Genomic DNA, 13,206 nt, shown 5'->3' with positions numbered 1-13,206 from the left:
ACAGATTAAGTAAAGATTCGGTCTGTCACATCTCCCTATGCCCTAACTATTGGTGGCTGCACCTTGGTACTTTATTCAGCAGTTTAAGTTGGACTTTAATTGACATAGATGTGGCCAATCCCTTTATGGAGGATTTTAGGGGTGTATTTAAAGGGTTATACCCATCTTAGACACTTCTGGCATATCCACAATCGAGACATTGAGAAACAGCAGTGGCAACCAGTACTATGGCCTCATGGTTCCCAAAATGGACGTAATAATATATAGAAGGAAATGCAGTCACTTGAAAAAACAAATCCAATAAAACTTTCTTTGTGGGGAAAATGCATCACAGAGAAACTAAAATGGCACATTACATATTTATGATAGGACTGTCAGAATAAATGAATTTACCAAATGTTACTAAAAAAATAGTTTCTTAGGGCAAAATAAGCCTGGGATCTGCAACAAACATAATTAACTATTCCAGGTCCTTATGGCGCCTCCAATAGACTTTATTTCCCCTTTGGCTATAAATATATCAAGGTCATACTGGGTGATTCCTCATGTATGTCATATTACAATGTGCATTGCTGGCTGAGCCTGAAAATTAAAAAGAATATTAAATATAATTCAATATTTGATTTAATAGCAAAGGTTAAGTTTAGCATTTCTGCTTAGTACGCAGTACAATCTTATTTATTTTTTCACTCCGTTGATTTTTTAGTGAATACATTTCCTTGGTCCATTAGTATGTAGAAAGGATGGAATATTTATTTCTGAGCAACAATGAAAAGCATATTACAATATGTTCCTGTGATGTAAATCAACACTTATGGGATAACTTAAAGCTAAGATTTAATGGGATTTATGAACATTTCAATATAGTGAAGGGAAAAAAATGTATCTAGGACAAAACTGTACAAAATAAATACCCAGGAAGACTGAGATTGAAGCATAAATGCAGATGGCATCTGGGTTGCAGATTTTGCCACCAGAACTAAGGGGGTAATACTTCTCCTTGAGGAGACTGCAAAACTGTCATGTGGGGTCTTATAGGCCATGCAATGCTCTACTGGGAAAAAAAGTAGTTCTCCATAAGTAAGGGAGCTGGTTCTCTGGTGTCACCTATTGGAGGTCATATACCTGCAGGGCAATGCTTGCCTTTCAAGAAGCAGTCTGGGAACTTTATTACTTGTATAGTGCAGCCTATGATTGTTTCTTGTGTTTCCTTGGCTAATGAGGTGTCGCTTTTATGTCCACACCCTGCTAGCTCTGGCTATTTAAGTCTGCAGTGTTCTCTCAGACAGTGCCTGTGAAAGAGATTATACTTTGCAGCTAGCTATATCCTGCATCTGAGTCTGCATTCTGGTTCTGTGACTTTGGCTTTGATATTGGTTTACCCTTTGCTATTAGATTCGGTACTTCTGTTGTCCTCTTGGCTTTTTGATCTGGCTTGCTGACTATCCTTTCTGTTTGTTTGTCTCCCTCTAAGTTTAGTATCCAGTGCATGTTAACCTTTTGTGTCCTGAATGTTTATCCATGACCATTACTGTATTGTGTGTAGTTTGTTGTTTTGACCTGAGACGTCCCTGCACTTATTTCAGCGTAGGGTTCGTCTTCTAGTTGTGGAGTTGCCGTTTATGGTGTTAACGCACTAGGCAGACACAGGGGTTCTGGGTGAAAGCTAGAGTGCCCTGTTTCCTTGCCAAAACATGACAAGGATATTATTGGAGAATAAAGTAAAGGTTCTTGTGTATGCCTTTTTCTTACCTCTTTTTGCTGATGTGGCATACATGTGATAGGCTCCATTTTAGTTTACACAAGCACAAAGATGTGGTTTGTGTAATGCAGCCTATACTTCACATGAAATATCTGGTGTGGTGTTTGATCACTGCACCTGGTCATCCTATCAGGCTGCTAGTGCAGGAGATCACCCAGGTGAACTTAAGTGGACTGGTGTCAAATCACATTATGCAGTTCTGATGCTTTTTTTTACTCAAAGTGTGATTTTTTTTTTTAGAGAAATATTGCCATTGAGGAATTGTATGGAGATTTCTTAGATCTTTAGGCTTTGGTCACATGTTGACTTGTTGAAAATGCACAATTTTAATGCAACTTGCAGCAAAAACACATGCGGTAATCAGCTGCTGTACCGCTAATGAGCTGCAATGCGTAAACACAGTCTTACTGTTTTAGTAGTGATTTTTCAAAACCGTGGTAAAAATTACACTTTTTTGATTATATTTTGCACAATTGCCATACATATATTTTTGCCATGATTTGGGGAAAACCACAGCAAAGACTCAGGAGAGATGTATAACTACTATATATCCTAGTGCCATAGAGATAGTAGATGCAGCTGGGAGGGGTGAGGAGAGGTCTGGGAGCTAGTAGGAGGGATATAATGCATCTTGTAGTCTTGTGGGCCGATAAGGGGTTAATGCAAAATCCCAATACACCCATCCTCCACTCTATTTTATCAAACTAGTCAGAATCCATAGTTAATTCTCAAGGTCATTTTGCTTTGTGAAAGTTTTGATGCATTAGGCCCATATTTTAATTACTAAACAGTTATTTTTTCACTGTGAGAAAAGAGATTCATTTCAATAATAGATCTTTACAGATTTTAGAATACATGTTAAAAATTGACTTAATGGTAGAATTTTTTTTTATAATAATACAAAATAACCACCCTTAAAAAATAGTAAAACTCACTCTGTACCCCAACGAGGGTTTTAATTGATATTTGGCTGAAAGTGAATTAAAGGGATACCCCGATGATATACATCTTATCCCCTACTTAAAGGATAGGGGATAAGATGTCTGATTGCAGGGGGTCCTGCTGCTGGGGCCCCCACGATCTCCTGCAGCACCCAGCGTTCTAAACAGACACTGAGTTCCTGCCACAGTGGTCGTGACGTAACAGCCACACCCCCTTGTCACGCCAGGGGGGCGTGACGTCACAAGGGGCATGACCATAATATCACGATCACGGCCTCCGGATCCGAGCGTTATGAACACAATGTTCAGAACACTGGAGCACCGGAGTACCCCTTTAAGTACAAAATCAATATTTATGAAGATGTACTAGAGATCAATATCAGTCTTTTGAAGATGGTTCATAGTTAGAACTGAAACAAAGAAGCATTATGGAATATCCATATATTAAGGGCGGCTTCACACTACAGAATTTCTGACCTGAATACCTTTTAGAAATTCCGCTTTGAAATTCCAGTGCAGCAGAGTCCCATTGGCAATGGGATTCCGCTGCACATTTCACACTGAAGAAAATTTGCTTGAAAAATTCTGCCAGAATATTGATTTGTTCAATGTTCTGGCAGATCTCCGCTTTGCAGGCATTGCCGTCTATGGAGCCGGCAATGTCTGTGTGGTCCCAATGCTAGTCAGCGCTGCCGGCACTCGGAATATGTAGTGTGAAGCTGGCCTTACTGTACATAATTGCACAGACTACTATGCTGTACTATACAGTAAAGAAAATGAAAAATAAAATGAATCAGAAGCCTGTCAAATGTAAACAAATAGGAACAATCTGTATGTCTTACACCATAGGAGTCAATGTTTACACATATGTAAACAAATAGAAATGCGACATCTCATAGACAGCAAAAAACTTCTAGTGAAATCCACAAAAAAAAATAGATATGTCTATTCGTTTTGCAGATGCCAGAATTGGGATTTCTGCAGCAGAAACATCTGCCACGGAAATTCCACCATGTGAACAGTCCCGCAGAATCCGATTGAAATCAATGGGATTCTGCTGCCAGGGGAATGTCTGTGAGGAATATTCTGGTGGAATTCCACACGAACATTCTGCCACATGAACATACCTTTTGAATGCTGGCCATATAATCAAATATTTCAGAATCTATTAAAAATGCCTTTGTAGGCTGAGGATTATTATTATTTTTTTAATGCATGTTCCTATCTACAATATGATTATGCTATAATTGTGTTGCAGCCATGATTAAGGACGATAGGTCTGAAACATGTCAGCTCTGTTTGTGGTGATGAATATTTAATGAGAAAAATTGGAATAAATGTTTTTTTTTATTTTGTCCATTGGAGCTGAAAGTCGCTTTCTTTACATAGTGTACTAAACCTAGCCTTACCACGAGGAGACAGTGATCACACAACAGGGGAAAAGAAAGTTTGTGAAACATGAAATATAATCTGGATTGAAAATAAATTCCTAAAAGATCTTTAAGACATTCAGTTACTCTATATAACCAATCCAAAAATAAACTTTTTCAAAATCTTAAATTTCGTTAACGCATAAGGCTATGTTCACACTATGAAATGTCCGCACCAAGAATCTCTGTACGGACATTCCGCAAACTGAAGGCGCCGGCATAAACATGCTGGCGCTGGGACCTATAGGACTGCTGAGTCTGCAAAAAGAAGTAGATTCTTTCTGCCGACATAGAATTCGGAATTTCCCGCCAGAAACATCTGGCATGGAAATTCCGTCCTGTGCACAGCGCAGCAGAATCCTGTTGAATTCAATGGGACTCTGCTGCAGTGGAATCTCCGAGACAAATTCTGATGCTGACTCTGGCACGGAAATTCCAATGTGTGAACATGGCCTAATACATTCAAACTGAATTTGGAATTGTACATTTAATTGCTCATATAATTTCAATTTTATGAAATAATTCAGCATTGAATATAATGTAAACTAAGTAACCTAATTGACCATTTAACTAATATGATTATATATATATATATATATATATATATATATATATATATGCTAAGAAGTCAAGACTTCAAAACAGTTTTTTAGAAAACAATTTAGAAAACGATCATCTTTGCATACAGACAATGAGCAAACATTGGGACTTGCGATGCATTTCTTACCTCTTCCCACTGATGAATGTATCTTATTAATCTTGAAAGTCGCAGCAGGCGTAGTAAACTGAGAATTTTTGTAAATCTCACAATGCGGAGTGCTCTGGCAGTCTTATAAACCTCCGAATCCATGCCTTTCTCCACAATGAGAAAGATATAATCCACGGGAATAGAAGAGATGAAGTCCACAACAAACCAACTCTTTAAATAACTCATCTTTATGACTTTGGGATCTAGTATTATTTCAGAACTGTCTTCAATAACAATCCCAGTTCTAAAATTCATGAACAAGTCAAATAAAAAAACGGTGTCGGATGCCACATTGAATATAATCCACGGTGTTGTTGTCTGTTCTGTAAAGAAGGTTATCCCGACTGGAATAATGACAAGATTCCCTACCATCATAATAAGCATTATTAGGTCCCAGTAAAACCTGTAAAAAAAAAAAAAGAAAAAAAAAAAAACATAATTAGAAGGCAGAGATTACATCATGTACTTCCGCATTTAATTTGCATGATAATAAGACGGGCGAGTACTGTGTTGTGCGAGAATGCATTATAATGAGCCATTCTCCATAGCAATCACTGGAAGCATAGTCTTCACATTTACATCCAGTCTTTGTGAATGCTGCAAATTAGTGGATATTGATTCAGCTCAGTCTCATTAAAGTACACAAGAAATACCGTAATAATAGCACGTGAATATACAGCTTCTAGGGTTCATTCACTCTTTATTTCCTTATGAATTACACATGTAGAGCAGTCAGTGCGCTTGGTTTATTGTATGTTACAGTAGGGATCACAGATTCATATACACTTGCCACCTTTTTGGGCTATTTCTATTTTAGAAATGTGACCAGGACACTCCAGCTGATAAAAGCCGTGTTAATGTTTAATAGTGTTTTTATTAGACTTGATTCTGTTCTTATGTAACATGTTTTATATGATTGTATTGTAACACAGGGCAATGGTTCCCCAACCAAGTAATGTAGAGTAAGGTTCCATTAATGTAGAGCGGGATTCCATGAAGTGAAAAAACCTAGACAGGTAAGACAAGGCTTGTGCTCCTAGCTAGGGGTGTGGATTGTATGGCTTGGATGGAATGAGTGTTTAGGGACAGCATGTCCAGTGAGTGCAGCAGCACACCTCATGTCTAAGGCTGCGTTCACATGGCCGTCTATACCCGTCCCGTTCTACTCCCGTCAAAAATAAAAACGGACTTAAAAAAAAATGGACAATAAAGGATGCAAACTGATGTTATCCATTTGTATCCGTTTGGATCCGTTATTGTTCAGTTAATAAACCCCCCCCAAATTTTTTTTTTTTTGTTCTGAGCATGCTCAGAAATAAAATTGGATCAAAAAACGGAGTGAAAAAACGGATGCAAATGGATTACATTAACCCCTTAAGGACTCAGCATTTTTCCGTTTTAGCATTTTCATTTTTTCCTCATCACCTTCTAAAAACCATAACGCTTTCAATTTTGCACAGAAAATTCAAATTTTTTTTGCTTATTTTTTGCACCACCAATTCTACTTTGTAATGACATTAGTCATTTTATCAAAAAATCCATAGGGAACTACAACACTGCACACACTGATCTTTTACCCTGATCCCTGCAAAGCAATAGCTTTGCATGGATCAGCGTAATAGGGGGTTGATTGCTCAAGCATATAGCTCAGGCTTGGAACAATCAAACACCAATCGGACGTGACAGAGCAAGGTAAGGGGGCCTCCGCTCGCATCCTAGCTGATCGGGACATCACGATTTTATCGCGATAGTCCCGATCAGTCCGACTGAGCTGCCGGGAAGCTTTTACTTTAATTTTTGAAGCGGCGATCAACTTTGATCACCGTGTCTGAAGGGTTAATAGCGCGCGGCACAACGATCTGTGCCACACGCTATGAATAGCAGCCAGGACCGACCCGGTGTGACCCAGTTTTAAACACCGGGACCAGGCGCAGGGCGTACAGGTACGCCCTGCGTCCTTGAGAGATAAAGGCTCATCTGTTTTCCATAGACTTCAATGTAAAATTTACTGTATCCATTTTTTTCTTCCGTTTTTTATTTAATTTTTTTTGACGGAAGTGTGCCAAGTAAGACAGGTCCCATATAGAAATACCCAGGACCCCTTTTCCTGCCCCTCCCCCTTTTTATTTCTGCATATCTTCTCCCTAATTTTATTGCAAAAAACTGTAATAATACTTTGAATAAGAAAAAAAGAGACAGCATGCTAAACATGTGACCAGATACGCTAGTAAGTTATCCTACTCAATCCAGCAAGTAAGAAAGAGTAAAACCTTAGCTAACAACGGCTAATTAATATGCTTAAAATTGTCAAATTCTAACCCCTATAACTCTTCTATTTTTGAATATACAGGAATATATGATGGATAATTTTTTGCGCTGTGATCTGTAGATTTTATTGGAACCATTTTTGTTTAGAATGGAATTTTTGATCACTTTTTGTTATTTTTTCTCTTATATATGAAGTTACCAAAAATACACAATTCTTGACTATTTTTTACATTTACTCCATTCACTGTAAGGTTTAATTAACATTACATTTTAAAAGTTCAGACATTTCCACACACAGTGATACAATGTTTATTTTTGTTTACATTATTATTATTTTTTTTTAAATGGCAAAACGGGGTCGATATGTGAAAGGGGTTAATTCACATTTATGTACATTTCTAAAAATATTTTATTCCCTATTTTTTTGTCTCCATAGGGACTTATATATGGAGTCTCTTGATTGCAAACACTGAACAACGCTGTGCTGCAGCACAGTATTGATCAGTGTTATTGGCAGTGCACTCTGCTTGTCAGTTTCTGTTCTGTATTTTATATTCACTCTAATGTGTCAGGAATTGCTGGAAGTTGCAGTTAATTACTAACTAACTACAACTCCCAGCATGCCCTGATACAGCCTATGGTTCTGCAGCTGCCCCAAACCAAAATTACAACTCCCAGCATGTTGCACTAATAGTAGTACAATTTAGGTCATTTGTAGTTTTGGAGCAGCTGCAGATACCGTATTTATCGGGGTATACCACGCACCGGCCTATAACACGCACCCTCATTTTACCAAGGATATTTGAGTAAAAAAAGTTTTTTACCCAAATATCCATGGTAAAATGAGGGTGCGTGTGTGTGAGTGCGTGTATACCCCAATACACCCCCAGGAAAGGCAGCGGGAGAGAGGCCGTCGCTACTCGCTTCTCTCCCCCTGCCTTCCCTGGGGTCTAGAGCCCTGTTGCCGCCGCTTCTCTCCCCCTGGCTATCGGCGTCGCTGCCCGTTCTCTCCCCATGACTATTGGTGCCGGCGCCCCATTGCCGGCGCTGATAGCCAGGGGGAGAGAAGCGGCGCTGGCAATGGGGCAGCGGCGCCGACAGCCAGGGGGAGAGAAGGGGCAGCGGCACCCATTGCCTCCCCCCATCCCCGGCTGCATAATTACCTGTTGCCAGGGTCGGGTCCGCGCTGCTTCAGGCCTCCGGTGTGCGTCCCCTGCGTCGTTGCTATGCGCTGCACGGCTTGCGCACTGATGTCATGCGCCGCGCCGTGCAGTGCATAGCAACGACGCAGGGGACGCACACCGGAGGCCTGAAGCAGTGCGGACCCGACCCCGGCAACAGGTAATTATGCAACCGGGGATGGGGGGAGGCAACGGGGCGCCGGCACCGATAGTCAGGGGGAGAGAACGGGCACCGGCGCCGATAGCCAGGGGGAGAGAAGGGCCGTCAGCAGGGCTCTAGACCCCAGGGCGGGCAGGGGCAGAGAAGCCGGCAGCGCTGGCTGTCTCTGCACCTGCAAAGCCGCTGCAGTTCATTGATTTAAAGCACCCGCTTTAAATCATTGAACTGCATCGGCTTATCGGCGTATAACACACACATAGACTTTAGGCTAAAAATTTTAGCCTAAAAAGTGCGTGTTATACGCCGATAAATACGGTATATAGGCTGGATCAAGAAAGTTGTAGTAAGTGGGTACAAATCAACTGTAAAACATATTGAATAATAAAAAAATGAAGCTTTAAAGGGGTACTCCGCCCCTGGCATCTTATCCCCTATCCAAAGGATAGGGGATAAAATGTTAGATCGCCGCGGTCCCGCTGCTGGGGACCCCGGGGATCCCCTCTGTGGCACTCCGCTATCATTACAGCACAGAGCGAGTTCACTCTGTGCGTAATGACGGGCGATATAGGGGCCGGAGCAGCGTGATGCCATGGCTTCGCCACACCCCCTTCCATAGACTTGTATTGACGGGGGCGGGCCGTGACGTCACGAGGGGCGGAGCCGTGACGTAACGATGCTCCGGCCCCTGTATTGCCCGTCATTACGTGCAGAGCGATCTCGCTCTGCGCAGTAATGATGGTGGGGTGCCACAGCGGCGATCCCCGGGGTCCCCAGCAGCGGGACCCCGGCGATCTGACATCTTATCCCCTATCCTTTGGATAGGGGATAAGATGTCTAGGGGCGGAGTACCCCTTTAACATGCAGGAATTTATAATTTGGGGACAGCAGCAGACCCAAAGAGTGTATCAGGGCATTGGAGTGCTCAGGAGTAATGTAAGCTGAGCGGCGAGCGCTCGGCCCCATATAGGAGAACAGACACGTATCCCCTATTTTGTGGACAGGAGAGAAGTTGTGTTCCCTGCTGTATGGAGACACCATACAGCAGCATACAGAGTGCCTATATGTTTTGGTGTTCAACCATATTGCAGTTTATGAACCACTATTGAAGATTCATTCACATGGCAGAGATGTGTTTATTAGGCCTTCGGTTCATAGTATTCATTTCTATGAGACTCAGACTTACTAAATCAGTTTATATCTGAAGTAGAGCAAAAACATACTGCAAAATAATGTATGAATGTAGCCTTCACAATGTAATATATGGCAAGAGCTTATATGTTAAAGGGGTACTCGGCTGCTCAGTGTTTGGAACAAACTGTTCCGAACGCTCGTGACATCATAGCCCCGCCTCCTCATGATGTCAAGTCCCGCCCCATCAATGCAATTCTATGGGAGGAGGCGTGGCCAATTAAACCAAATAAGTAAGAATAAGGAATGACTACAGAAGACGTCACCTGTGAATCACTGAATGTCATTGTGTATTCTGTTTATGCCCCATCAGTGTTGTGTTTACTTCTTAGATCTGCAGCAGTGATGGGTGAAACAATAACTCTCAGCTTTAACACTACTGCTGTAGTTGGTAAAAAAAATTCTATTGTGTGTTAAAGGGATGGTCCAGCGAAAAACAACTTATCTGCTATCCACAGGGATAGGGAGAAATGTCTGACCGATGGGACCCCCCACGATCTCCTGAATGGGACCCTGACTCACTGAAAGAGCTGGTGCTATAGATGGCAACATTGATTTCTATGGGAGTGTCAGAGATTCAGCATTCGGGTCTCTTTGGTTCTGCCATGGAGAATGATTGGAGATCGTAATTTCTATAGCCCGGGTTCCTTTCATACCGAATACCGAAATTTTTGTGCTGCATGATATGAATTTTAACCCATACCGCAATACTGCTTTGGCTCCTCCCCCTCTGGAATTAATTGTCAGCCCAGCGCTGTGCTGTCCCCAGGAACTAATCATATGTGATCTGCGAGCGCTGTTCCACCCCCTCATGTTTTCTGCGGCCGCCGGTGCTGAGACTCTATACCAGTGGTTTCAAACTCCAGATTCAAAATCCACATTCCGGAGGAATACCGTTATATACCATGGAAACGCCATAAGTTACAAAAATACCGCGATACACATATTTGGCCATACCGCCCAGCCCTACTGGGGTCCTGATCAGGGGATCGCGGGCGGTCCCAGCAGGCTGACTTTAAGCAATCAGACGTCCTGTGGATAGGGAATACGTTGTTTTTCGCTAGACCACCCCTCTAACCTGGTGGTTGGTAATATTTATTAAAATGGAAACTATTTTCTGCAATGTGCTTATATTGGTAATGTGCATAAAACTAGGGGGTTTTTATGGAGACACCTTGTTATTCCGACTTTTAAGGTATAAATTGTAGCAAAATTGTAGCAAATAGTTAGAAACATAGGGATGCACCATTGGTATTCAAAATCGTGCATTCTCAGTGGCAGCTGATAGGAGGTGGGGACCAGCAATATTTGGAAAGAACTTGTTTTGTCTGGGGATTGATATGCGCTTCAGTTTAATACTGATCTTTTCTCGTCATATTCTGCAGCTCTGGCTGATTGCTCATTGTGAACAATCTCTTAATCAGGAACAAACATTACCATAGTCATTCAAGACAAAAGCTATTTCTGTGCTAATAATCAAACCATATGCAAGAATATAGTCTCTGATGGCGAAAGTAGAGATCGCTTCTCTGGTTACGTACTGTGATACTGTACCAAGACCAGGAATCAACTGGACAGTATTATTACATAGGGACAATTAAATTAACCAATAGATCCCTGCAAAAACATCCATAAAACAAGGAATGTGAAGACTGGAGCAGCCTCGTTGAGGGCGGTAAGCTGCTGATTGAAGATCATCTTGTAAGAAAATCATTCTCCGTTGAGTAACCATGACATCTCTGGTAATTAAAATGCTTTCAATGGAATACTGAATGCCTATTACCATCGCTGGAGACGGTTCTTGCGCACACAGTGTGATTTCAGCCATCTTCAAAAGGGGAAAAAAACTGCATCTCCTGTTTAGCATGCGTCGGCTGTTGCAAAATGCACACTTGAAATGCAATAAATTATGCAAAGGAAGGGTGCAATTCGGAAAAAGAGAATTCAAAATTGTGTGGATTTTCAATACGCTCCAAGAAAAAACAGGTTGTCCCCAAGCTAGACATATGTGTGGCTCAGTGCAAGACTTCAATTCATTTCTTCATCAAAAACTGGTTTCTTCATAGTAGCTGTCCCAACATGTCATACTGTACTAATTATAATTACAATGGAGATTAGCATGACTTGCTGGATAAAATGGATCTACTATGAAGGACGATATGCACTACCAGTTCTAACTTGAACCCAATGGCTGTAACTAATACCCATCTGTTCTTTAAACCAGGAAACATATCTTGAAGCCCCTATTATACTATATAATATACAATGGCTGTACATTTGGCAAGGCTTTTAACTTTAACTTCTCTATCCACACTTTAGCGACAACACCCACACTTTAGCTTTTGACTCCAGCTCTGATATACTTTTAAAGTAATTAGCAAAATTATTTTAATATAGAAAATAACATTATATCTATATTTTGTAATATACATTGGTTAAAAAACGTGTATATTTTGTCCCTGTACCTATTGCCTGTGTGTCTCTGTGAGAAGACCAAATAAGGGAAGTGTGGGGAGGACAAGCAGGGCTCTGTACATGGAGGACAAGCAGGGCTCTGTACACTGAACAAAAGCAGGGCTCTGTACACTGAGGACAAGCCGGGCTCTGTACACTGAGGACAAGCAGGGCTCTGTACACTGAGGACAAGCAGGGCTCTGTACACTGAGAACAATCAGGGCTCTGTACACTGAGGACAAGTAGGGCTCTGTACACTGAGGACAAGCAGGGTTCCGTACACTGAGGACAAGCAGGGCACTGTACACTGAGGACAAGCAGGGCTTTGTACACTGAGGACAATCAGGGCTCTGTACACTGAGGACAAGCAGGGCTCTGTACACTGAGGACAAGCAGGGCTCTGTACACTGAGGACAAGCAGGGCTCTGTACACTGAGGACAAGCAGGGCTCTGTACACTGAGGACAAGCAGGGCTCTGTACACTGAGAACAATCAGGGCTTTGTACACTGAGGACAAGTAGCGCTCTGTACACTGAGGACAAGCAGGGCTCTGTACACTGAGGACAAGCAGGGCTCTGTACACTGAGGACAAGCAGGGTTCTGTACACTGAGGACAAGCAGGGCTCTGTACACTGAGGACAAGCAGGGCTCTGTGTACTGAGGACAAGCAGGGCTCTGTACACTTAGGACAAGCAGGGTTCTGTACACTGAGGACAAGCAGGGCTCTGTGTACTGAGGATAAGCAGGGCTCTGTACACTGAGGACAAGCAGGGTTCTGTACACTGAGGACAAGCAGGGCACTGTACACTGAGGACAAGCAGGGCTCTGTACACTGAGGACAATCAGGGCTCTGTACACTGAACAAAAGCAGGGCTCTGTACACTGAGGACAAGTGGGGCTTTGTACTCTGAGGACAAGCAGGGCTCTGTGTACTGAGGACAAGCAGGGCTCTGTACACTGAGGACAAGCAGGGTTCCGTACACTGAGGACAAGCAGGGCACTGTACACTGAGGACAAGCAGGGCTCTGTACACTGAGGACAATCAGGGCTCTGTACACTGAGGACAATCAGGGC

The 13,206-nt window shown here is 42.1% G+C and overlaps 1 protein-coding gene across 2 annotated transcripts in view; it reads right to left on the bottom strand.

Annotated features, from left to right (window-relative positions):
- HCN1 (hyperpolarization activated cyclic nucleotide gated potassium channel 1) overlaps positions 1–13,206 on the bottom strand; it is a 437,731-nt gene that overhangs the window by 355,639 nt on the left and 68,886 nt on the right. For both annotated transcript variants that reach the window (XM_056542019.1, XM_056542027.1), the window contains exon 2: positions 4,861–5,284. In XM_056542019.1, coding sequence (XP_056397994.1) covers positions 4,861–5,284 — 424 coding nt within the window. The remainder of the gene's footprint in view (positions 1–4,860; positions 5,285–13,206) is intronic.

The sequence above is a fragment of the Hyla sarda genome, chromosome 1 (genome assembly GCF_029499605.1).
Source record: "Hyla sarda isolate aHylSar1 chromosome 1, aHylSar1.hap1, whole genome shotgun sequence".
NCBI classification, from domain to species: domain Eukaryota; kingdom Metazoa; phylum Chordata; class Amphibia; order Anura; family Hylidae; genus Hyla; species Hyla sarda.
Note: the sequence above shows the minus strand (reverse complement) of the source record. Positions and strands in the feature narration are given on the sequence as shown.